General features: G+C 42.4%; 1 protein-coding gene across 1 annotated transcript; it reads left to right on the top strand.

The window, feature by feature from the left end:
- Positions 1–8,457: 8,457 nt before the first annotated feature.
- LOC306926140 (cytochrome P450 2J5-like) lies at positions 8,458–25,724 on the top strand (the record flags this gene model as incomplete). The annotated part of the gene is made up of 18 exons (XM_079505401.1): positions 8,458–8,804; positions 9,346–9,511; positions 10,420–10,572; positions 10,769–10,929; positions 11,424–11,600; positions 12,099–12,240; positions 12,803–12,990; positions 13,238–13,379; positions 13,891–14,057; positions 20,163–20,264; positions 20,575–20,740; positions 20,880–21,032; positions 21,184–21,344; positions 22,788–22,964; positions 23,489–23,630; positions 24,043–24,230; positions 24,758–24,899; positions 25,549–25,724. The coding sequence occupies exons 1-18, from the start codon at positions 8,610–8,612 to the stop codon at positions 25,722–25,724; spliced, it is 2,898 nt and encodes a 965-aa protein (XP_079361527.1). The 5' UTR covers positions 8,458–8,609.
- Between the last annotated feature and the right edge of the window lie 914 nt (positions 25,725–26,638).

Genomic DNA, 26,638 nt, shown 5'->3' with positions numbered 1-26,638 from the left:
TAGTTAGGGTTGTGGTCCAACATGAGTAAACTAACTGATAGTTAGAGAACCATACTATTTAGTTTAGTTAGGGTTGTGGTTGGGTTGAGTAACTAACTGATAGTTAGAGAACCATACTATTTAGTTTAGTTAGGGTTGTGGTCCAACATGAGTAAACTAACTGATAGTTAGAGAACCATACTATTTAGTTTAGTTAGGGTTGTGGTCCAACATGAGTAAACTAACTGATAGTTAGAGAACCATACTATTTAGTTTAGTTAGGGTTGTGGTCCAACATGAGTAAACTAACTGATAGTTAGAGAACCATACTATTTAGTTTAGTTAGGGTTGTGGTCCAACATGAGTAAACTAACTGATAGTTAGAGAACCATACTATTTAGTTTAGTTAGGGTTGTGGTCCAACATGAGTAAACTAACCGATAGTTAGAGAACCATACTATTTAGTTTAGTTAGGGTGTGTGGTCCAACATGAGTAAACTAACCGATAGTTAGAGAACCATACTATTTAGTTTAGTTAGGGTGTGTGGTCCAACATGAGTAAACTAACTGATAGTTAGAGAACCATACTATTTAGTTTAGTTAGGGTTGTGGTCCAACATGAGTAAACTAACTGATAGTTAGAGAACCATACTATTTAGTTTAGTTAGGGTTGTGGTCCAACATGAGTAAACTAACTGATAGTTAGAGAACCATACTATTTAGTTTAGTTAGGGTTGTGGTCCAACATGAGTAAACTAACTGATACTAGTTAGAGAACCATACTATTTAGTTTAGTTAGGGTGTGTGGTCCAACATGAGTAAACTAACTGATAGTTAGAGAACCATACTATTTAGTTTAGTTAGGGTTGTGGTCCAACATGAGTAAACTAACTGATAGTTAGAGAACCATACTATTTAGTTTAGTTAGGGTTGTGGTCCAACATGAGTAAACTAACTGATAGTTAGAGAACCATACTATTTAGTTTAGTTAGGGTTGTGGTCCAACATGAGTAAACTAACTGATACTAGTTAGAGAACCATACTATTTAGTTTAGTTAGGGTTGTGGTCCAACATGAGTAAACTAACCGATAGTTAGAGAACCATACTATTTAGTTTAGTTAGGGTGTGTGGTCCAACATGAGTAAACTAACTGATAGTTAGAGAACCATACTATTTAGTTTAGTTAGGGTGTGTGGTCCAACATGAGTAAACTAACTGATAGTTAGAGAACCATACTATTTAGTTTAGTTAGGGTTGTGGTCCAACATGAGTAAACTAACTGATAGAGAACCTGAAATAGAGGGCTAGGGCCTCTGGAAATGACTGGAATAGAGCCGGTACACGTATGGATGGACTCCGGTCAAAGAGTCACAGGAGGAGGGCTGCTTGATTTAGTGTCTTTAATCTTGAACAGAAGTGCGGTCTATAAATACAAATAAACATTCTTTTAGAATCATCATAATAAACAATCATCAAATAATTCTTACATAAACCAAAATACAGTTTAAACCCATCTGCAGTAGGTATCAAACATAGGCATCAAACATGTAATTCTCCATAAAGTAAATCACATTCACATATTCATAACATGCACAAATATATAACAACATGACCGTATATATAAAGGGAAGCACCATAGTCTACAATAAACAATAAAGACTTACTTTTACTGTCATGAACACGCACAGTCAGAGAGGAAAATAAAACACAGCTCCTCAGGTCAAACTAAGCAGAAAACTGAGTGAGAAAAGCATGTAAGCTGAACCTAATCATGATTATTACTGGGGCAGCCAGGGGCAGCCAATCAGCCTTGCTGTGTCAATGAGTCCTTGCATTGCTGTGTAAATGAGTCCTTGCATTGCTGAGTCAATTAACTAGGTCTTTCCTACACAGCCGCCTCCAAATGTGTACTTAAACATTTGAACATAAACAGGAAAGTCCATCAGGGTCCCCCTCGCCAGGGAGACTCGGTAGCTGCACCAGACGAGATGCAGGGCGCAGGTAAATCTTGTCTTTCACCTGCACTGATGCGGTGCGGACGCGTCCATCAGCTCCAGGGTACGTCTGTGTGATCTTCCCGACAGGCCAGAGGGCCCGAGGGAGTTGCGGGTCCACAACGAGGACCACCTGACCGACGGACAGATCTTTGCCATCCTTCCTCCACTTCTGTCTCTGTTGTAGTCCTGGCAAATAGTGGCGGATGAATGTGGACCAGAAATGGTCAGCCAGTACTTGACTGTGTCTCCAGCGACGCTTCCCAAGGAGATCACTGGAGTCGTAGACAGCTTGTGGCAAGGACGAATCCCGGCGTCCCATGATGAGGATGTTTGGATGTATGGCGTCGATCTCCAGGTTCTCTGCCCTGCGTAGCCTACCTCCAACTCTAAGGAGGCCTGTGACAGGGTCATACTCTGGGGCTAGTGAGCTCAGCCGACTGTCAGAGGGAAGAGCCCGATCTGACTTGAGGGCCTTGACCTCCTCCGGGAACGAGTCCGTCTGGGCACGTAGGATGAGGACCCTCTCAGCCTTCAGGTAGTCCGCTGCCTCAATCTGATCTGTAGTATCAGAATCAGCCGCCCCGTGAAGGGACCTGGCTGTTGCTTGAATGAGCTCTTTCCATGAAGAGAAGTCTTCGATGGCAGGTAACTGGGGAACTGAAGAGATAGTCACATTACCAATGATGGCGGATTTCCTCAGCTCACCGTAGTCGGAGTTGGGTTCAGCTGAGGGCATGATAGGCCGTTGATCTTCAGGTAGGTAGAGGAACTCTGGTCCCATGTGCCATCGATGTGGTTGTGCCAACTCCTTCAGAGTCAGACCCCGAGTGATGTCATCTGCCGGATTCAAAGCAGGTGGGAGGTGTTCGATGACCTTGGGCACATTTCTTGCCCACTGGCGGACCTCAAAAGCTCCTGATTGTAGGTGCTGGCGGAGGTCGTCAACTAGACCTTTGGCCTCGTCCGCAGAGTAGGTGCTGTGAAGACAGTTGTCCACATAGAATGACTGTTCAACTGTCTCAGTCAAAGCTGGGTTGCCCTCTACACTGTCTTGAATGTGTCGCTGGAGGGTGTAGATAGCGCAGCAGGGACTACATGTCGTCCCAAAGGGAAGTACCTGCCACTCATAAACACTCGGTTCCTGCTCTCTCTCCATGTCTCTCCAGATAAAGCGTAGAACTGGCTTGTCACCGGGCAGTAGGCGGATCTGGTGAAACATTCCTTTAATATCTCCACTCACTGCCACTGAGTGTTGACGGAACCGGATGAGGACACCGAGCAGGCTCGGTCCTAGAGCAGGTCCGGGAAGCAGGAGGTCATTTAGGGACAGGCCCTGATACTGGAATGAACAATTGAATACAATCCTGTCCTTCCCGTTGTGATTCACCATATGGTGTGGAAGATACCAGGATTCTGTAGACTGGTCGACTTCAGCAGGATGTATCTTTGCCACGTAGCCAGCCTTCTCCAGTTTTCGGATCTCATTACAGTAGACCTCTGCTCGCTTAGGGTCCTTGGCAAGTCGTCTCTCAGTGCTGCGGAGGCACGGCAGCGCAGCTTCCTTTGGAGCATGAAGTTGGGTAGCGTGTGTTCGCCGAAGCAGGGGGGGTAGCGTAACGCTGGATTCCATTAACCTCGACTCTAATGGTGGATGATTGTAGCATGTCGATGGCTTGCTGGTCCTGCTTCGAGCGTGTGGCTGCCTTCTGATTCACATAAGGGAGAGTGTCTACTTGCCAAAGGCGCTCCACATTCTTGAAGAGCTCGTTAGCCGGGGATACAGTGGAGATGTGGAGGCACTGTGTATTAGATGTGTTCTGGACAATACTGGTAGGGCCCTGGAGTGACCAACCCAGTCGGGTACAAATGGCGATAGGACCTCCCAGTGGGCCTGCACGTACTGGCTGTACAGGGGTCAGGAGATGTGGCATATCTGAACCTATCAGGAGCAGAGGCTTAGCTTGGTCGATTGGCGGTAAGGGCAGGCCACGGAGGTGCTTGTAACGTTTCTGTAGTGCAGCTATGGGGTGTTGTGCCAGGCTCAGACTGTTGGCAGTGAAGGCCTGGTGGATCCGGTACCTCTCGGAAGGCATACACAGTGGAGAAACGTCAAAGGAGACAGAGCTGCCCTGGAGCTGTTCGACTGTCTGCTGAACCGTTTGCAAGTGGAGAGTCTCTCGCTCTCTCGGAAGGTTCAAGCTCCGCACGGCTTGAGGGAGGATGATACTTCGTTCAGAGCCGTCATCCAAAACGGCATACGTCTCAATGTTTTGATCCCCATTTCTCAAGATGACCTTAATGACCTTCAGCATCACCTGGTGTGGGCGGTTTGGCCGGTCGAGGTAAATTCTGGTAGGTGGTGTAGTCACCATGTGGACGTTAGTTCGGGCCTGCTGGACGGAGTCATGTAAGATGGTGAGGTGCTGCTCCTTACATATTTTGCAAGGGCGCTTCAGAGTACATGCTTCAGCGGCGTGATTGCGGCCACACTTCCAGCACCGTTTCCCATCCTTGATCCACTTCACCACCTGGTTGATGGACAACTTCTTGAAGTCATCACAGTTATTTATGAAGTGCTCTTTATTGTCACAATAAGGACAATACGGTTTGGACTTGAAGGTGGACTTACGTGCAGACTCTGGAGTACTAGGACGAGCAGACTCTGATGGGCTGGCGACGTCCTCAGCGTCCTCAGCGAAGAATGGTTGTGGTCTTTCCCTTCGGCGTGACACGATGATCCGTCTTGGCTGGATTGGAGTTGGGGGCATCGCACTGATAGAGCGCTGCAGCTCGGCTTGATAGACGCTTGGCATGTGATTTCCTCTGAAGCCAGGTTGCCAGGTCGGACAGAGTGTACGTCTGGTCATACCCTGTCCTGAGAATACCCTGACTCAGACTGTATTCAATGAACCCGTCTCTGTAAGATGGGGGCATCTTGGCCAGCAGCCTGTCGACGTGTGATCCACATCTCAACTCGTAACCATTAGGTCCTTCCAGGGTCCCAAGCATGTCCACCAGTGACTGGATGGACAGTGCGAAGGAGTCGAAGGCTTCAGAGTCACCGAATTTGATGGCGGGTGTATTGAGGATGGCACCTAGCTCCGACTGGACGAGCTGCCGGGGTTGACCGTATTTGTCTCGCAGGGCTTGCAATGCAGCAGTGTACGGTTCAGAGTCGTACATGTAAGCTTTTGCCAGGTGGAGAGCGCTGGGAAGCTTCAAGTGACCAAGGAGCAGTTGGTATTTATACTGTTCGCTCATGTACCCGTGACCGCTTGTCAGGTTATCCAAGGCCATCTTGAGGAGAGCAAAGTCGCTTTCACGGTCGTGCTCAAAGAGTGGCAGTATTGATTGGGGAATACCATGAGGCTGGGTGAATGGCATCATTGAACCTGGGTGCTGATATTGCGGTGGTTCAGCCTTTGGCTGGTTAGGAGCCATATAATGTACAGCAGAACTCATAGGGTCGTGAGAGCGAGCCGCAGTGGAGGTATTCACACCAAAGGATGGAATCTGTACTGCTGGTACGGTGGTGTGATACTGTTGGGTCTGGATGTTATGCCCTACTGCCGAGGCCTGGTGTGACCTAGGGGGGAGCCTAGAGTGAGCTGACATGACCGTGTTCGGATGCAATTGTACAGATGGTGCAGCGGAGTAAGACATTGGTTGTGTTGGCGGGTGCGTTGCTGTAATGCTCGCAGTGGGTTGAGCAGACAGCATCTGTGTGCGAGAATGCACAACCGGAGCTTGGAACGCTGCAGCGGGTGAATGGGAGAAAGGTATAGTTTGTATTGGGGGATGCCTCACTGCAGTACCTATGGAAAGTTGAGGAGGCAGTTGCTGGTTGAGAGCAGGTAGGAATGATGCAGTCGAAGCAGAAAGTTCTGAAACAGGGGGTGCAGCAGAGAGGTGCATTGACTGGTGTGATGGCTGCCTCACTGTAGTGTCCATGGTGGAGTGAGCCTGCATGTGCTGGCTGCTCTGCAGAGCGACTGGACGCTGCAGTGTTGTAGAGTCCGTAGGAAAGGCGCTCGTGCTTGGTACTGGCTTGAAGCTAGATGTGGGTGGTGTACGGCTACCTGGCTCCTCCCTCACAGACTCTTGAAGGAGTGAGGTGACTAGCTGGGCCACCTGGAGTTCGGTTTCCTTCTTCTTTAGTCGCCTTTGTCTGTCAATACGTTTGGCTATAGCCTCTCGTGCATCTTGTGCTTCCTGCTGCATACGTTGAAGGTGCTGACACTCCAGATCAGCTCTGCTGTCTTCCAAGACCTGTTGTTGTAGTTGCTCCAGCTCCAGGCGTTGGATATTCTCTTCGAGAATAGCTTCCTGGATCGGTGTCAGAGCACGTCGGGGGTCTGCACTAGCAGAGGATCGATGGGAGCCTGAGCTTGCGGCTGACTTGGCCTTTGAATGGTGTGAGGACTCACGATGTGAGCCCGAGTCAATTAACTAGGTCTTTCCTACAGAACCATACTATTTAGTTTAGTTAGGGTTGTGGTCCAACATGAGTAAACTTAGTCACAGTCCTGAAGGGTTGATCATTACCATGTTCTAACTCTCTCATACTGTAACTGTAAGTTAGGAGTTTGTTCAAATCGAAAAGGTTGAGGTCTAAAGATGATTGACGGAATGCCCCATCTCATTAAGACCGGCAAAATTATGTATTCTAAACTAAACTAAACTAAATGAAAAGCCGATAATAACAAGCTATGAAATTATTTATTGTTTTGGTTTTTAATGTCTATATATATTTACCGTAAACTATTTTGTCAATGACTGCCATGAAAAAGGTCTGTTGGTGGTCCATTTTATCACTGCAGTTCCTCTCAGGGACATTATGGCTATATCATTGTGATACGTGCTGCAGCTACGAGAGATCTGGTTAGCAGTAATACATCCTTTTCTGAAATGAATGAGTTGAATTGAGTGGCCCATTTATAACCCAGCCAAGAGCTGTCCTCCACAGCAAAGAGTCCATTGTCCTGACCGGTTTCCTAATGTCACAAGAGACCTTGAAACTTCTTTTCTTCTATTACACCATCTGTTTTCTCATACTGTATGTTCTGCCTTGGAGATTTGGAGCATACTAAGGATGTTTTTGTGATCACACTTGACACATTTTCTTTGTCTACTTCTGATATGAGATTACCTTTTGTAAGAGCCATTTGAGCCTCCTTATCATCTCTGTGATGTCACTACAGGGCAATGCCAATTTATCAATCAAGGCCTAGGTTGCCATAGTTACAGGGAGGGTAGTTGGTACTAATACTACTAATACCTAGGGTAGATAGTTGCTGTGATAGTGTTCTGGTACTGTTGGGAAGAGAAGTTGATGTATGTTGTTTTATTGATTTATTTTTCCTGCGAGAATGGAACAAATAAAATGTATTATATAACGTGATGTACTAACAAGTTATATACACCGTATAAAACGAAATAATTTGTCGTGTATAATCCAGCATTTTTTTTTAATATAAGAGCATTTTATAAGAGAAAGGGGGTGACAAGTAGGCTATTGATGGATATTGCCTGCCGCATGTTGCACTCCATCTTACGAATTCTAAGACGCGTCACTTTTATTTTATTAGAAATATATTTTTCTTTCTTGGATAGTGTTGTGATATTAGCCCATGCACAGTACATCTTAGTCTATGTACTTGAACTTGAGATACAGTGTACTTGATATGTATTGTGTACTGCCGGTACTGTAGCATTCTTTATAGATAGGCTACGAGAGACATCTAGGCGACAGCAAGGTCAGCCTTGCTGCAGTAGGCACGTTCTTCTGTCTCATATCTTATTGTTACGTCATTATGATCCAGCACTATATATGTTTCATGTTTGTGTAATAAACTTTGTGAACCTTAACGAGACACGAGACAGTATCACGCTAAGGTTCACAAAGTTTATTACACAATCATCAATCATAATGACGTAACAGATAGTTAACCACATAGCCTACTTACATAATCTGACACCCATTGGATTAGTTAAAACAATGTTCTCCTCTTCCCACCTGTTTACACGAGTGGCCACTCATTAACATCTCTAATCTCTGCATGTGGACTAAAGGCAAACGCTATCTCATCAAGTCATCAAAGTAGTTTGTTGGGACTGGGAGCTACCCAAATCAATATAATTATCGTACCTAACAGTATATGTGCTTAGCCATGGTTCACATGACGCTCGTAGCCTACTGTCATGATAATCATGACAGTCATGTTTCAGGGCTAGCATGTGCTGGGCACAGTAGGCCTACTGATCATGAAAATATGCATTACTGAGCATTGGTGTTTGATTTCATACTGAAAAATATATTTATAAGATACATAACATGAGAAATGAAGTCATAATTATCTTTCAAGAGGTGTGTCTTAGTGCTCCGGAGTCCGGTACGAGGTGGAAAGCCTGGTGAGGCGAGGTTACTCCGGTACAGTAGGCTACAGCTTTAAGATCACTATGACCACCAGTTTATAGCTTCAGCGCACTGTAGCTTGTTTTCATTTGATCCTTTCTCATGCAGTACAAACACACACAGCATTTCGCCACACTATGCTTTAAACTTAGAGAGGGAGAATAAAATGGTGTAAATTGATCCGATTCAGCTTCACAATATCCGGTTCAGCTTCAGAATGTGGATTTATGCCTTTTTGACAGGCCTGGATTTCAAGGGAATCCTGCTGTTTATTTTTGTTTCTCTCCTGATATTTGATTTCCTCAAGTTCAAGAATCCAGCCAACTATCCACCAGGACCGCTGCTGACTCTTCCCTTTGTAGGGAACTTGTTCAGTATTGCCATGGATAAGCCTCACATTTCTTTTACCAAGGTAGGGCACGGTTTACGCCACGGTTTTATTAGCCTACATTTTATTTGTGAATCCTATCCATTTTACACACAGTGTAGTGTAGTGTATTGGAACAATATCATTTAGAAATTCTGGAAGGCCTACTTGGGAAGTTGTTTATCATGGTTAAAGTTGTTGTACAAAGATTGCCTAATTTGTGTTATAATTATTAAGTAAATACAGTTTTACATGTATACTAATATATTAAAATCAATAAAGTATTTGGTCACAAAAATGCTACTTGATCCATAATATCAGCTATGTTGTGAAATGAAATGAAATTAAATGATTACTATATTTACCCAGGGTATCTGGGCTAAGCTCAAGAACTTGTTTCCAGCCAGGCCCTGCTCATAGAACATTTCATCGTAGTGGTTCAATGCCTTGTTCAAGGGCACTTCAGCGGTGGTAATTTTAACGTGTCGGACCGCTGATTCGAACTGGCGACCTTCCGGTATCAAGACCGCTCCGCAATCCGTTCGGCCACCGCTGCCACAAATGTATAATTGTATAATGTCCACAGCTATCCGAGACCTATGGGAGTGTGTTCAGCGTGCGTCTCGGCATTGATAAGTGGGTGGTTGTGTCCGGATACAAGATGGTGAAGGAGGCACTGGTGACACAAGCAGAGACCTTTGCGGATCGGCCATACAGCCCTATTGCAGGCAGAATTTACTCAGGAGACCTAGGTAAACATCTCTCTCTCTGACTCCCTCTTCCACCATCTCAAATCCCACTACATACTTATATCCTTGAAATACATTTAAAATACAAGAAATAAAACAATCAATGCAAATTATATAAAGTATATATATATTTGATTGATTGAAATATTTATTAACAGTTTGCAGAATTACAGTACATTTCAAACACAAACTCAATACAAAGACTGTTAACTGTGAGTGGACGACCCAATTAAGCATTACACTTGTTTACAAGAGGGTCCACCTTGTTCAATTCATCAAAACATTTAGAGACGTACAAATATACACTTCTATATAGTCAAAGAACAGAACAGGAATTCATCATAAGAGAGAGAGAGAGAGAGAGAGATCAGTACAATCAGAAATGGGAACAGCTAGATAAGAAATTGATGAAGTGACAAGGAGAGGTTCCAGTCTTTTGAACCTAAAAGCATGTCTCCCAATTCCTCTAGAAATGCTGCTAGGCACAATGAAAAAAATCACACCCGTGTGAACTGAATGGTGCAACTACCCCCCCCCCCCCCCCCTCTCTCTCTTTCTCTCTGTCATTAGCAGGCAACGCTGCAGCACTATCTCTCTCTGTTTCTGGCACAACAGCACCACCTTTTCCCCTACTGGTACTCATAGTCACATAGGTTAACCAACACATACAGTAGGTTAACACGGACATTGCTGTTCCTTGGAGTGGTTGCACCACTCAAAAACGATGTTGAGTACATGTCTTTAGACTTAAGACATACTGTACTCAACATCGTTAATATGGGTCTAAAACTGCATGGAGCATAATTAAAGAAAACCCTCCATCCATCCTGCTGCTAATTACCTGTGAGTATAACGATGAACATAACACTGTATTGTCTCTCCATGTTTGTTCATGCCTGGCGATGGCATAGAGGGTATTTTCGTAAGCAACGGTCAACGGTGGAAGGCACAGAGGCGTTTTGCCTTGTCCACCCTGCGTAGGTTTGGAATGGGCAAAAGTTCATTGGAAGAGAGTATATACGAGGAGTGTGTCTACCTCCAGGAAGAGATGGAGAATGAGAAAGGTAGGCGGCAGCAGTTATAAAGAAAGTTCAGTTAAAAATAAACTACAAACTCATTATATCATTTGTATTTACCTATAGTGTGGTTCTCCACTCCTGCTTTAACATCATGTACATTTCTCTCTTGGGATAAGTAAAGGTTTATCTTATCTTATCAAAGGCAACAACATTAATAGGATGACTTAATAACTTTCTTCAGGAAAGCCTTTCAACCCAGCATCCCTACTGAACAACGCTGTGTCCAACATCATTTGCCGGATGGTGTTTGGGAAACGGTTTGACTATAGTGACCACGACTTTCAGACCCTGCTCAAGAATTTAAACGAAGCCAATCAACTGGAGGGCTCTGCCTGGGGTCAAGTGAGGAAATATCCATCCAACTCATTAATCTCATTGTATACATATATGTGCATAGGGCACTCCACTCCCTCTGTCTCTCTTTAGTTTTTTGCAATAGAATAACTAAAGGAAGACCTACATAACAGTAGAGAAAGATCTGAAGGAGCTGATCTCAAGTAGTAAGCACAGGGTACATAACAAGCCTAAGAGTATATGAATGATGAATAACTCCTATCTCAAGTTCAGATTCATACTGTGTACAGTAATATGAATTTTCACGTAGCATACTGTATAGAGAAAGTACACAGACACCAGGAATGGGAATTTTGACCTTTTTTGATACATATTTAAACTTTGGACTGTGGGCGGTAAACCGTCTATGATGTCACGTCATAGAATAAAGAACCAATAAAGTTGCAGTGTGGGCACTTCAAATAGGGCCTGCCCTAGAACATGTATACTCAGATTAAGTCTTATGAATGAAATGTCACCTTAAAACCGTTTTCTCACTGTAGCTGTATGAGGCAATCCCCGCAGTCATGAAGTACATGCCAGGTCCTCACAACAAAATGTTTGCCCACTATGAGGATGTGGTTGCCTTCATTCGTCAGGAGGTGCAGCAACACAAGCTTGAATTGGATCCTAGCAATCCCAGAGACTACATGGACGTTTTCATCATAGAAATGGAGAAGGTGCGTGAGCAAGCTGCACGTATAAAATAATGCAATATAGAAATACTCTGTTACAAGTAAGTTTGGATTTCAACATTTACTTGAGTAAAAGTACAAAAGTATTGGCATCAAAATGTACTTAAAGTACAAAAAGTATTATGTAGAATGTCCCAGATGTCAAGTTTCCAAATGTATACAAATCTTTTGAAAATAGCAGATAAGCACACAATTATGAGCTTGTACATCTGCTATTTTCAAATGGACGAAATATATCTACGGTTAATATATTTTGTAATAATAATCAAAATCTGCAAAGTAACTAGTAGTAACTAAAGTTTTCAAATAAATGTTGTGCCGTAAAAGTACAATATTTGGAGCCGAGATGTAGTGTATTAGTGAGTATTGGAAATTGGGAAAATAAATTAAAAGTACAATACCTCAAAATTGTACTTAAGAACAGTACTTAAATGTTACATTCCACTACTGCTAGTACACATACTTTTCCCTGTGTTTCAATAGCACAAAGGAGAGGCGGACTTGGGCTTTGAGGAGAGCAACCTGGCTCTATGTGCTTTAGATCTGTTCCTGGCTGGAACTGAGACCACCTCCACCACTTTGCAGTGGGCCCTGGTTTATCTCATCAAGTGGCCACATATTCAAGGTGTCTGGTGAAATGCAAACACCTACACTAAGATCATAGTCAAATTTAGTTCAGTCAGGAAACTGGTTGATATACAGTATAAAACATTTATTCCTACACATCTACTGTACATGTCGAAGTGTTCCTGCCTTTACAAAAACACACCAAAGGGTCAGGTCGGGACAAAACGTTTTTTAAGGTAAACCCATAGGGTGTCACTGAAGGACAGCTAAACAGACACAAATATAGTAGTTCAGCACAGTGCGTGACTGGATAACTGTAATCCATGCTTACATATAAACACTAGGGGTTGGGGGAAAATACAGTATTGTGAGGAAGAAAAAAAACTAGGCTACAGTGATACTCAGCTCAGGTTCACAGGAACAATGCTGGTGCAACAAAGAGATTTCCTGAGAGAGATAAGCACGTTACGTAGCAGCAAATTATGAGCTATGATTGGTGTATGTTTCAGGAGACAGACTTACATGCATACATTTAACACACAAAAATAACATTGTAGAGATGGTGTGTATTACCTTATTTGATTATTGAATGCTTAAAAACCTTCTATTTCATCACCCAGAGAAGGTCCAGGCAGAGATAGACAGAGTGATTGGACAGTCCCGCCAACCCAACATGGCCGACAGACCCAACATGCCCTACACTGATGCAGTCATCCATGAGATCCAGAGGATGGGAAATATTGTACCTCTCAATGCACTCAGGATGGCCACCAAAGACACAACACTGGGCGGTTATTTCATACCAAAGGTTAGCAGTGGTAGCTCATTTTACTTAAAAGTAGCAATACCAATGTCGAAGTATACATGTACTTGGTTACTTTATATCACTGCCAAAGGTCCACCTATGTGGACCTTTTTAAGTTTATTTATTAACATCTCGCTATGTTCTATCACATCTATTATACGTATGAAGATGTGTAACTACAAGTCATTATTCACAATAAATGGGAGTCAGTAGGCCTACAGTAGGTTGTTTCTTCCCGTGTGTTGCGTAGGGAACCTCATTGATGCCAAGCCTGACTTCCGTACTGTTTGACAAGAACGAATGGGAAACTCCAGACACTTTCAATCCTGGACACTTCTTAGATGCCGATGGCAAGTTCATAAGGAGAGAGGCGTTCATGCCTTTTTCTGCAGGTAAAACTTTGCTCTGGTAATAAGACTGTATAGGCTGGAACTGGCAATTCATGCAAATTGTGGGCAATTTATTTGTCAGATTGCTGAATGTGAAATGAAAAACAAAGAATAATCTCCACGAATTCAATACATGGGGTGTGTAGAAAATAACTACTCCATTAAACCAGGGGTTCTCAACCCGTGGGTCGCGACCCCTCGGGGGGTCGCCAAATTATTTTAGGGGGTCCCATGACATTTTGCCTGTGTGGACTATACTGTAAGTCAGCGGTTCCCAAACCTTTTTGGCCATGCACCCCGTGACCTCTTGACCTAGTTGACGCACCCCCCACATGGAAATATAAATTGCATAAGCTATATAGTGACATAAAATAAAAACATAGCACCCCCTAGAAGGCGCCCGCGCACCACAAGGGGTGCACGCAACAGTTTGGGAACAACTGCTCTAAGTGATTTGTGTATGCTTGTGTTTTGTTTATGGCCAAGGTTATGAATATGTTACGTGTGTTTTCAGGGAAACGTGTATGTCTGGGAGAAAGCCTCGCAAAAATGGAGTTGTTCCTGTTTTTCGTCAGTTTATTCCAGAAGTTCAGTTTCTCCACCCTGGATGGAGTAGAGCTGAGTACAGAAGGACTCGTTGGGGTGACACATATACCACACCCATTCCAGATTCATGCCACGGCTCGCTGAAGCCATTCATCTTTTCCATCTAATTCCAATTCCACAGACTGTAACAAAAACATTAATAAAACATGAATATGCTTACATGGGATATCACATGGTCTGTGTATCATTTACCTGTATAACATCTACATATAACACCATTTCTGTAGTGCAGAAAAGCAGATGAACAGAATGAAGTGAAGGCAAATTCCCTGCTAAAAACACAGAAATACTGAAAGCCAACACCTTTGGCCAGTACCTACACAAAAGTGTTTGGTATTCCGTATTTGATTGTTACTATAGCTGGCCCTAGAGGCTGCGCTGGGGTTTTCAACTGGTTGTCCATGGTCATGGACAACTGGTGATCCGTGAAGGAATTGCATGTGGTCCCTCAGTGATCATGCATTTAGAAACATGATTGTACAGCAGGGATTTTCAAAGTGTGAGGGGTGCTTCCCTGGTGAGGGAGCCACACTGCGGCCTGGGCCATGGCTCAGTGGTCCAGGCACCTTGGCTGGTAATCCAGTCTGGCAGTGTGCCGCGGGTTCGACTCCCGATCCCGACGGCCTTTACTGCATGTCTTCCCCCCATCTCTCTCCCCATTTCCTGTCAGCCTACTATCTGTCCCTCCATGAAAAAAAATATAAAATAAAACATTTAAAAGAAGCCACACTGCAGGGGAGACTCAACGAGGTGAAAGGGACAGGTGACAACATACATCACGCAAATCGGTATACACTATCTCAGTAGTCATGTGTTCAACACGTATCAGATTTGTCATACACTTACTCCTACACTTTGTCCAAACATCACAAACGCTATTATCCTGGTTGAGACCTGTGCCCAGAGGGGCACTTTTTCTAGTTAAATTTGATTTACTCCATATCTAAACACATTACATATATACACTGTAGGCCTGTGTGTGTGTGTGTGTGTGTGTGTGTGTGTGTGTGTGTGTGTATATATATATATATATATATATATATATCACTCATTCTTGAGATAAGGGACAAAACCTTTTTCAAATCAGATTTTATTTTATTTTAAGAACCATTCAAATGAAATGGATGTATTTGTAGACACAGGTCTCAACTACCAATCTTGAGAAGGAACAGGTTTTTCGCATAACATTTATTTCTAAAATGGGACATTTATGCACTTTATAACTGATTTATGTCAACTCCGTCAGACACACTAAAATCCCTTTTATTTTAATTTGATAATTTCAACAATACTATAAAGTCCTCAGTTATCTTATAATGGCTTTTAGTAGTCAAGTTAAGTAATACAATTAATTTAATATTGTTTTATTCCAATATCACACTATTATGAAATATCCCATTTCTCAAATCCTTCATTTTCAACCTTTACTTTCAATATTATAACATAAAAACCATGTTAAAAAAAATAAAAAGCATCATTAAGTAGTATTTCAGTTGGTGTTTCAATACATAAGCACAAAATATTTGACATTGAATCATCTATCTCTTTGGAAATTAACAAAAACATCATGTGACCAATGTCTGACGGAGTTGACGGACATCTGACGGAGTTGACAAGTTGAACTGATTTAGGTTCTAGACCACCTAGGATCTTGATTCTGGTAACTAATCCCACATTTTCAAGGATGAGGAATACAGTGGTACTATTTAGATTTGCCCTGTGACCATGGCAGCCATTTTTCAAAATGTCCGCCACCTGCTGTTACTTTACAATAACTCAAGTTCTACACCACCTAGGATCTTGATTCTGGTGACTAATCATACATTTTCAAGGATGTGGGATACATTGGTACTATTTAGATTTGTCCTGTGACCATGGTAGACATTTTTCAAAATGGCCACCAACTTTCTGTTATTTCCCAATAACTCAAGTTCTACACCACTAGGATCTTGATTCTGGTGACTAATACTACATTGTCAAGGATGAGGAATACAGTAGTACTATTTAGATTTATCCTGTGACAATGGCAGCCATTTTCAAAAATGGCAGACCTGCTATTATTTTACCAATTAGTCAGGGAATATTATCAGAATGTCAAATCTGGGAATACATTTCTTACCAAGAATTTTCTTGTTTGTAAAGGTGTCTACTAACATATCCCACATTGGTTTCTATTGAACCACCCTAGGGGAATTTTTGACAGCTGCTGAAAGTTGGGTACCATCAACAACCAATATAAGGCTAAATGTTCTAATTTTCATTATGCTTTAAGTAGCATGTGGCAAGTCAAACGAGGGGGTTTTCATGATTCTGAATCCATTCCAAGCATTAGTTTTGCACGAAAAACAATCCTTGGGCTAAAAACGGCCATAGCCATCATCACAGATGTGATGAGGTAAGCACATTTGGGCAAGTGGCTATGGCCAAACTAGGGGGTCTATGGCCAAACTAGGGGTCAAACTCCTTGGGCTAAATTCGGCCATATCCACTTGCCCAAATGTGCCCAAATGTGCTGACCTAATCACATTTGTGATGACGGCTATGGCCGTTTTCAGCCCAATGAGTGTTTTTCATGCATAGCTAATGCTTGGAATGCATTCAGAATCATGAAAACCCCCTAGTTTGACATGTCACATGCTATAAGCATAATGAACATTTTGCCTTATATTGGTTGTTGATGGTACCCCAACTTTCAGCAGCTGTCAAAAGTTCCCCTAGGGTGGTTGAATATAAAGCAATGTGGGATATGTTAGTAGACACCCTTCCAAACACATTGGTGAAGAAAATTCTTGGTAAGGAATTTATTACCAGATTTTATTAATATCCCCATACTAAATAACGTTCTAATAATGTTCTAGACCACCTATAGACCCGACTTCACCAACAGAGACCCGGGTGACACCTAAACAACAAGTTTGGACAGCCCCACGAATTAGTGTTACGGAAAATAGCAAGTGTCTTGGAGGCAGCCAACATCTGTCGAGGCGATGGGGTGGCCTTTGAGAAGTTTGCGCTTCAAGTACAGTCGCTGGTAGGCATGCTAACAACCCTAGGCCCAGAAGGAGACACAGCACTTAGATGCGGCTCACAAGTTGCACGACTCCTCAACAAGCTGCCACCAGAGATAAGAGTTGAATTCCGCCGCACAATGCTCTGCGGCCCAGGAGCAACCAACACCCTGTTGGAGTTCTCGGAGTGGTTGAAGCACGAGTCCTAGCCATATAGCCTGTGCAAAGGCAAACACCTTGAAGTCCTGCTTGAGGTGAACAGTGAGCGAAAGACTCTGCCTCAACGGAAAACCTGAAGATCTGCCTTCAGAACTATCAGGTAGGATGTGCAGACACTGAAGGCATCAGTGTCGTTCTCTGTGTCCCCAGCATGTCAACCAAAGCAATGTTACCAAATCAAAGGAGCCTTCACCTCAAGTCACCTGGGGCTGGGTGAGCAATCGTATCCTGTATCTAGCCTCACAACTAAATACAGACACTTGGCCAGACTGCCGCTACAACGGTTTGAAAGGGTCAAACCCCTCATCCTGATTGGGGAAGACCACCCCACCTAATCACACCAACCGAACAATTGAGGTTTGGGCCTCCAGGTGGGCCAGCAGCCATCTGCACAAGACTGGGCTGGACCCTGCAGGAAAGCAATCTCCAGCCAAGACAATGTAAGAGCCCCAGAACACAGAGCTCATGAGGACGGAGAAACACTGGCAGGAGGCCACCAAGATACAACGCCCAAGCGACCCAGAGTGTGCCACGGCTCGCAGTAAGGAGATCAACTGCTGCAGCAACGATGTCATGAAAGGCAAGTCTCTACCAAAAAACCCCTGAACCTAATCGGGGTGTCAAGAGACCAAAGTTTCTCCCCCACAGTTCCCTGCAGTGGCCAGTGAAGTCAAACTGTGCGTCTGTGCCTGAAAGGGACAAGTCAAAGGCCATAAAGCCCACCTACTGTAATGTCCTGTCAGTAGCAACTCAACCTGCACCTGAAATAAGCCCTGACCCCTCCCAGAGAAAGTTCATCCTTGAAAATGTAATGATTAGTCGCCAGATCCAAGATCCTTGGTGGTCTAAAACTTGAGTTATTGGTAAAATAACAGCAGGTTGGTGGCCATTTTGAAAAACAATGGCTTCCATGGTCACAGGACAAATCTAAATAGTACCACTGTATTCCTCATCTTTTAAAATGTATGATTACATTGATTAGTCACCAGAATCAAGATCCTAGGTGGTCTATAACTTGAATTATTGGTAAAATAACAGCAGGTTGGTGGCCATTTTGAAAAACAATGGCTGGCATGGTCACAGGACCAATCTAAATAGTACCACTGTATTCCTCATCTTTTAAAATGTATGATTAGTCACCAGAATCAAGATCCTAGGTGGTCTAAAACTTGAGTTATTGTAAAATAACAGCAGGTGGCGGCCATTTTGAAAAATGGCTGCCATGGTCATAGGGAAAATCTAAATTGTACCACTGTATCCCTCATCCTTGAAAATGTAATATTAGTCACCAGAATCAAGATCCTAGGTGGTGTAGAACTTGAGTTATTGTAAAATAACATCAGGTGGCGGCCATTTTGGAAGATGGCTGCCATGGTCACCACGAGACAAATCTGTGGCCCTATAGCCAAAAATGTTCCTTAAGGCATGCTCTAACTGTCTGCCAAATTAGAATACTTCCCATTATTCAAAAACTATAATTTTATTGTTTTGGAAACACTTTTGTCAACTCCGTCAGATACATGTCAACTCCGTCAGACACAAAACCTGATGGAGTTGACGTCTGACGGAGTTGACAAAATGGCATTTGTTTTCATCTTAACCCTCTGTAGTACAATTTATCCATTTAGTTTTTCTTCAGTTGTTAGCTAAACCTAACCCTAAACTAAAATACTAAACATTATTTTGGAATTCTTAACAAAGATCATAATAATGTCCTGACGGAGTTGACATGTAAAAGCTGTGACCACATTGATATCAACATTGTTTGTTTTGAAATATCAAACAATTGAATGCTTGTCAGACCAGGTGCTCCACTGTTGCAACAAATATAAACAGGACTTGGAAAAGGAGTCTTCAGGCTAAATCTGTCGACAATATTTTCTGATTAATTTAAGACTTTCAAAAAACCTGACGGAGTTGACGGAGACGTGGGACACACATTTGATATGAGATATTTAATTTAAAATATAAATTAAAATTAACTGTGTATATTGTTTGCTATGTTGTTGACAATCTACTTTCATTTAGTATGTATATTTATGTGATTGTGACAGTATTAGACACTTTTTTGGCAGTTTGAAATTGTGACAACTTGCTGGGGACAGGCTAAATACAGGCCTTTTTGGGTACAGTGCCTGCTTTTAACTAATTTAGATGGCATATGAAAAAATATATAATGAAATTAATGGCATAATAATACACAACTGTATTACATTTAACTTTGCAAGTGCTTTTATTTTTATGAATTAATTTATTTTTAACATAAATAAGGCTCTTATGTGTGGGACATGTTTTTTCCACTTTTGTCCCTCATCTCAAGAATGAGTGATATATATATATATATATATATCTCTACATACTATAAGTAAATAGACTCTTTACTAGCAACCCCCATGATCTACATCATCCTGAACTTCCCACTGAGCAATAGTCAGCTATTAGACATCTGTCTAAAAATGGGTTATACATGGTCTAAAAATGAACGTTTTGTATTGTTCTAATAATGCGTCATCGGGGTAAGGTGGGGTGAAAAAGAGGTGGAGCAAACATTCAAATGCATGTCACAGGCTGTGTGACGTAACAATGTGACCAATCTTAGTTATATATATTATATATTTTTTGTTCACCGTCAGAGGTCAATGACAGGTCATCAGAGGGACGTATACACCCCCTCCTCTCTCCACTTTCTACATGCAAAGCTGCATATACAAGGTGTGAGTCAGCAGCACAGGGCCATATACAGGACCAGCCCATCTCTAACTAACTGGGTGGTAGAGCAAGCGAGCAGCTGCAAAACACTGCAACCCATCAGTTCCTTTCTTGCTCATGCTCGCTTATATTCTCTTGCATTTCCTTCACCATGCGGTGGCTCTATGGTGTGTTTCTGGCGCTGGATCTCAGGGCAATGCTGCTATTGAGTTTTGTCATTCTCCTGCTAGCTGATTTCTTCAAGAACAGGAATCCACACAACTTCCCCCCGGGACCCCTGGCGCTTCCTCTTGTAGGAAACGTGTTCAGCATTGACCTCAAACAGCCTCACATTTACCTCACCAAGGTAAGCAATCGCATGCCCGTGTGGATTTTTATATAGGGTAAGCATGTTAAAAGACTGCACGTAATGCCACCCTATGTTTCTGAAATAATAAAAGCAATACTAATTTGAAAACACAGAGGATACCCATTAGAAAAAACACAAAACTAGACTAAACTAATCAGCAACAACTCTTCTTGTTAGTACTAACACTATTTCATACACTGTACATGTATGTATGTATGTATGTATTCCATTGACATTGCATGTGTATTTTATTAGAGTCACATGTTGGACAACAACAGGCACTTATTTTCTTGTCCTGCCTCCGTAGCTAAGCGACCTTTACGGGAATGTGTTCTGTCTGCGTCTGGGAAGAGACAAAACAGTGTTTGTAACTGGGTACAAGATGGTGAAGGAAGCCCTGGTGACCCAGGCAGAAAACTTTGTGGATCGGCCATACAGCCCAATCCAGACCAGACTGTATTCTGGGAACTCAGGTCAATCAATGAAACTGATTTGCTGCTTTACGATGCCTCCGATTCCACTATAAGACTCGCAAAGGCACATATACTGTACACAGACAGACAATGCAAAGAGATGATGAACGATGTATTGTGATTTCCTTTTCTATTTCAGTGGGTCTGTTCTTCAGTAACGGACATGTATGGAAGAGACAGCGTCGCTTTGCCCTTTCTGCCCTACGCAGATTTGGAGTAGGAAAGAGCTCTTTAGAGGAGAGCATCTATGAGGAGAGTCGCTATCTGCAAGAAGAGATGGAGAGGGAGAAAGGTTGGTACAATAGAAAAGACTAAAGAGTGCAAAGGAAAACGTGTGTATGAGTGGCAAACAAATCGCTCCTAAATCTCTTGAAAATGTGCGCTATTTAAGGTGTTGTTTTTATTATTTAAAGAATGTTCACTCTTGATGTCTTTATGATCAGGTGAACCATTTGACCCGGTGCCCCTCTTCAACAATGCTGTGTCCAACATCATCTGCCAGCTGGTGTTTGGGAAGAGGTTTGACTACGGCGACAACAACTTCCAGACCATGCTGAAAAATCTGTCCGAGACGGTCTATCTGCAGGGCACCATATGGGCTCATGTAGGTCTAACATGCAGGGTTGCATCCATTCACAATATATATGTCTGCTGAGCCAGAAGAGTATTGTGAACCATTAAATAGCAATGCGAAGTTATAACCTCACTATCGGCCATTCAAAGATTATATTATTTTAAGTCCGGGGATGACTTTAATATTAAGTATTAGTTTAAAGAGTTAAAGGGCATTTACAATTTAGGCATTTAGCAGACGCAGACTTAAACCAGAGCGCCTTACAGTAAGCAAGGACAACACAAGGTTATACATCGAATGCATAGAAATAGTAATCTATGATCGTAAGGAAACCAAGAATCTATCATCAGTCTAACAGTAGAATATCCAAAAACAAAATTAATAGTCTGTACATTTAAACTATACACACTATAGGCCTGAGCCGTGGCTCAGCGGTCCAGGCACCGTGGCTGGTGATCCAGTCTGGCAGTGTGCCGCGGGTTCGACTCCCAATCCCGACGGCCTTTACTGCATGTCTCCCCCCCCATCCCCATTTCCTGTCATCCTACTTTCTATCCCTCCATAAAAAATATAAAATAAAGGCGAAAGCCGAAAAAAACAACAATCACACACACACACACACACACACAATGCTCAAGGCATTTAGCAGATGCTATCATCCTGAGCGACTTAAAAGTGTGTGGCCAGAGTAAGAAGAGTGAGCCCTAGTCCAGTAGTCCACTACAACAGAAGTGGTCAAGTTGCAACAAGGCAAGGGAATTCAATGTAGGCCTACTTTACACCGGACAGCAAGCCAAGCAAACAATAATAAAACGACATAGAGAGGGATGCATAAAACAAAAGTCTAAATCATGTGTAAGAAAACAGGTAGATAAACATAACATCTATCTAAATAACTTTGAAGCAAACACATACCTAAACATGTGTCCAAATTTGACTGAGGGACTGCCATTGGATTTTTTTGAATATTCGTTTTTTCATGTCATATGAAAGCAGGGAATCATAGCTTCAAATTGACATATTGGTTGTTCAGTTTGACCCACCAGTTTAGGAGATATGGCTTATAGAGTAATGTCTTGAAGAAAACAGCGAGTTGAGAAAACAGGCTTGAAAGGTTCACTTCTGTGGTCTCTAACAAATTTACACCTAGCTACATGTTTAAGCATTGATTTCATATTTACATGTCGATTTCAGCTCTGACAGTGACACTTATTTCAGACATGCTCTAGTCTGCCTGTGCTATTAACTCATTCATAAAAAAAATGTTTTTCTCTGGTGAAAAGCTGGAGGTTGCGCGATGGCAGGCTCTCAAATCTGGTCACATAAATCTAAATAATACCTAGTATCCAAGTAGGGAACAAATGCAGGTGCAAAGAAATGTAGTGCTAGCTGGGGAAGAGGCCTGTTTTCTGTTCGTCTTTAGGAACAGAACTGACCTCACTAAATTATTATTCGGTTATTTTCTCCAAACAGTTCTACGAGGCATTTCCTGGACTGATGAAGCACCTGCCAGGCCCTCACAATAACATCTTCACCAACTATAAAGCCTTGGAGGCCTTTATCGGTGAAGAGCTAGAGAGACACAAGTGGGACTTGGACCCCAGCAACCCACGGGACTACATGGACACCTTCCTCATGGAGCTGGATAAAGTACGAGCAGTTTCTCAGATTTGGTCAAGTCATCTTTTCTCACCTCATCTACAGTCAGTGGTGGAATAAGTTTAGCCTACTCATACTTTTGGAAAACGTATATCAATACTGCAATGTAGAAACACTAATACTGTTCTACACTGTAATACAAGTAAAAGTCTGGTAATCAAAATTTACTTGAGTAAAAGTACAAAAGTATTGGCAACAAAATGTACTTTAAATACCAAAAGTAATAGTATGCATTATGCAGGTCCCATCCCATTTAACAAGTTTTCAAATGTAAAACAAGTTGTGGATCTACAAGTTGTGAGCTTGTGTAGATCGGCTATTTTCACATTTCAAAAGTATGTCTGGTTTTGTAACAATAATCAAAATATGCAAAGTAACTAGTAACTGAAGTTTTCCAATGTCTGAGATTAGAGATTAGAAGTGAAATTATTGGAAGTACTCAAATTTGTCTACAGCCTGGCCTCTCTATTTCCATCTCTTTAGTTATCTCCTCATCAATGTATCTCTCCCTTCAGAATAAGGGAAGCCCTGAGCAGGGATTTCATGAAGCCAACCTGGTCATGTGCTCTCTGGATCTGTTCCTCGCTGGTACAGAGACCACCTCCACCACACTGCAGTGGGCAACAATATATCTCATTAACCACCCTCATATCCAAGGTGAGTGTTGCCCAGAACACCATACACAGATGACAAAGAAGTAAGAGTGGATGGATACACCATCATGGCGTAACATGTCTATTTGCTCAGACACTATGATGTAAAATTGTCCATTCATTGTCAATGTGAATTTAATCTTTGTGTAGGACGGACATTAACCAACCCAAAGGAAAGGCCTATATTTAATCTAGTCTGACCAGAAGCAGCGAGAAGGATTTCAGGGATTGGGCTATATCCACACAAGCCCATAATGTGTTGTTAATGTATATACAATCTTGGGTACAAAATAAATAAAGGTTAAATAATAAATTGTAATAAATATATATTTAATCACCCATTAGGATCTGTACAGGTATGTCTTTGCTAATATTGTTTATTTTCTAAAACAAAAACCTTCTATTTCATCACACAGAGAAGGTCCAGGCAGAGATAGACAGAGTGATTGGACAGTCCCGCCAACCCAACATGGCCGACAGACCCAACATGCCCTACACTGATGCCGTCATCCATGAGATCCAGAGGATGGGAAATATTGTACCTCTCAATGGACTCAGGATGGCCGCCAAAGACACAACACTGGGCGGTTATTTCATACCAAAGGTATGCAATATGTAAGTGTCCATCCATATTTTGCCATTGTTGTGGTGGTCGGTTAAGATTCCGACGTACACATAATCCTCTACAAAATCGTAAAGGAAGATGGAAGAATAATATACATATACAGTATACAACCTGATATATACATGACAATTGTTGATTAATTGAGGAGCTAATCCACATACTGAGTTAGACACAATACTGCCTCTATCCTTCTGGCCATGTGACTTCACTATAGTGTGCCTCTTCATTGAGATCTGTGTCAATAACAGCCTGTTGACTTGACTCACAGTTCAAGCTAGAGCCAGTCATCAACCATAACGGTTTCCCTGTTGCTTTAGTATTTCATAAACACTTTGGTAAGCATGAGATTTGAATTATAGCAAAATGTATTTTGGTTGTGTTAAAATCACATAATCAACATATGGTCACATATAACTGCAGTACTGCACTTATGTTGCTTTAACTATAAGCCAGAAATAATTCAAACAGAGCCAGTACAATAACTGACTATTATTTTCTGGTTGTAGGGAACCAACTTGATGCCCAACCTCACTTCTGTGCTATTTGACAAGAATGAATGGGAGACACCAAACATCTTCAACCCAGGACACTTCCTAAATGCTGATGGCAAGTTTGTGAGAAGGGATGCATTCTTGCCCTTCTCTGCAGGTAAGAGGGACATCAAATTGAAAGTCAATCCACTGATCAAGATCCTAATTGTTGGGCCAAACTCTTAGGGCCGATTCATACTCCTATTTTACCGCTGTTTCGGCGCTGTAGTGCCGAAATGATTTCGGCTCGTCAGAAATTTTCAGTAGTACCTAAAATGACGTCACATTGTAGGCTCTACAGAGCCGAACAGAGTATGAATCGGCCCTTAGGCCAAATTCCAATAGCCCAAATCTCGGCCACTCGCTCACTCACACTCGCTCACTCCAGCATGGCAAATTATGGTGAAATATGTGACCATCTTGTGGACTTCACACAAACTTAAATGGAGGTCTTTAAATACAGCTAGGTTGAACTCTGCTAATGAACAAACTGCAACGATTTACATTCAGACACTGACGTTATGTGATGTCTACACGATTGTCACATATTTCAGCAGGTCGCCAATTTCACCGTAGCACTACCATGCTGAAGTGAGCGAGTGTGAGTGAGCGAGCGGCCAAGATTTTGGGTATTGGAATTTGGCTTTAGAGATCCTGTCACTGATGGGGAAATTAGGCAAATGCAGATTATAATGTATTGAAAAGGGACATTGACAGAAATTATTCGACTTCCTTTATGTCTTAATTCCGTTTCTGTTCTCTCTCAGGTAAGCGTGCATGTCTTGGAGAGGGACTGGCAAGAATACAGCTCTTCCTGTTTTTTGTCAGTTTACTACAGAAGTTCTGCTTCTCCACTCTGGACGGAGTTAAGCTCAGTACGGAGGGAATCGTCGGAGCCACACGCACTCCATACCCCTTCAAGATTTATGCCACACCTCGTTGAATCTCATCCCGCACAAACTCTACTAATGCCAGGTGAATCATGTAAAGCAGTGATTCTCTGACCTCATTTCAAGGACCTGCACTAAGGGGCCCTGATGGATTTATAATTAAGATAAAACCCATTAGTTGCATATAAAATGCAAAAGGGACCAAAGATATAAAGGACTGTATTATACTGAATTACTGAGCCACACAGGGCTAAAACTATAAAACTACTCTTGAGAAAGTACTCAAAGAGTACACAGAAAGTATTTTAAAAGTACTGATGAATACTCAGCACCACAACTAGGCAGAGAGCCTATGACCAAGTTACCAATTAGTTTTAACAGGATTACTTTAAGCAGGAAATACTCTTTTAGAAAAATACCTTGTACCCAATAAAAAGATGAAACCACCAGGAAGAAGGATTGTCCAGTCCGAGCAATTATGGTTTAGTTAATTCATTTTCAGATCAGAGAGACAGAACAGATCCGCATACAGCCAAATTACTCTCCCCTGTACCACCAAAAGGGCACAGGGTAGTCTCTGACGAACAATTCATTTCAAAGGCTATTCATACTGTAGAATACGTTATTGTTGATACACATTTCATTGGCTGAACACACAGTTAATTTCCACTTTGCCACGCTGGCACTAGGTGTCGAACGCTGATTGGACCAGCACCTAGCTGATGAGACTGATATCGGGACAGCTTCCTTCGTTCCGTCATTGATGGCCATAGACCGGGAAAGCGTGGACGCTGGCGTTGCCAGGCAACCTGTAGATAACATTCTTTCCCTGCTAGCAGAGACAGAGAGAAATACTCCTATCTACTTTCTCACTGGGCACCAAGGTCAAATGCATGTAGTGTTTATCCAAATAGACCTCTCAGTATTCAAGCTAACTGGGGACAGACAGTGAGTCTTAACTTGGCGT

Source organism: Electrona antarctica, assembly GCF_951216825.1.
Source record: "Electrona antarctica genome assembly, chromosome: 7".
Classification (NCBI taxonomy): domain Eukaryota; kingdom Metazoa; phylum Chordata; class Actinopteri; order Myctophiformes; family Myctophidae; genus Electrona; species Electrona antarctica.
The sequence above is the reverse complement of the archived record's forward strand: the minus strand, read 5'-3'. Positions and strand labels throughout refer to the sequence as shown.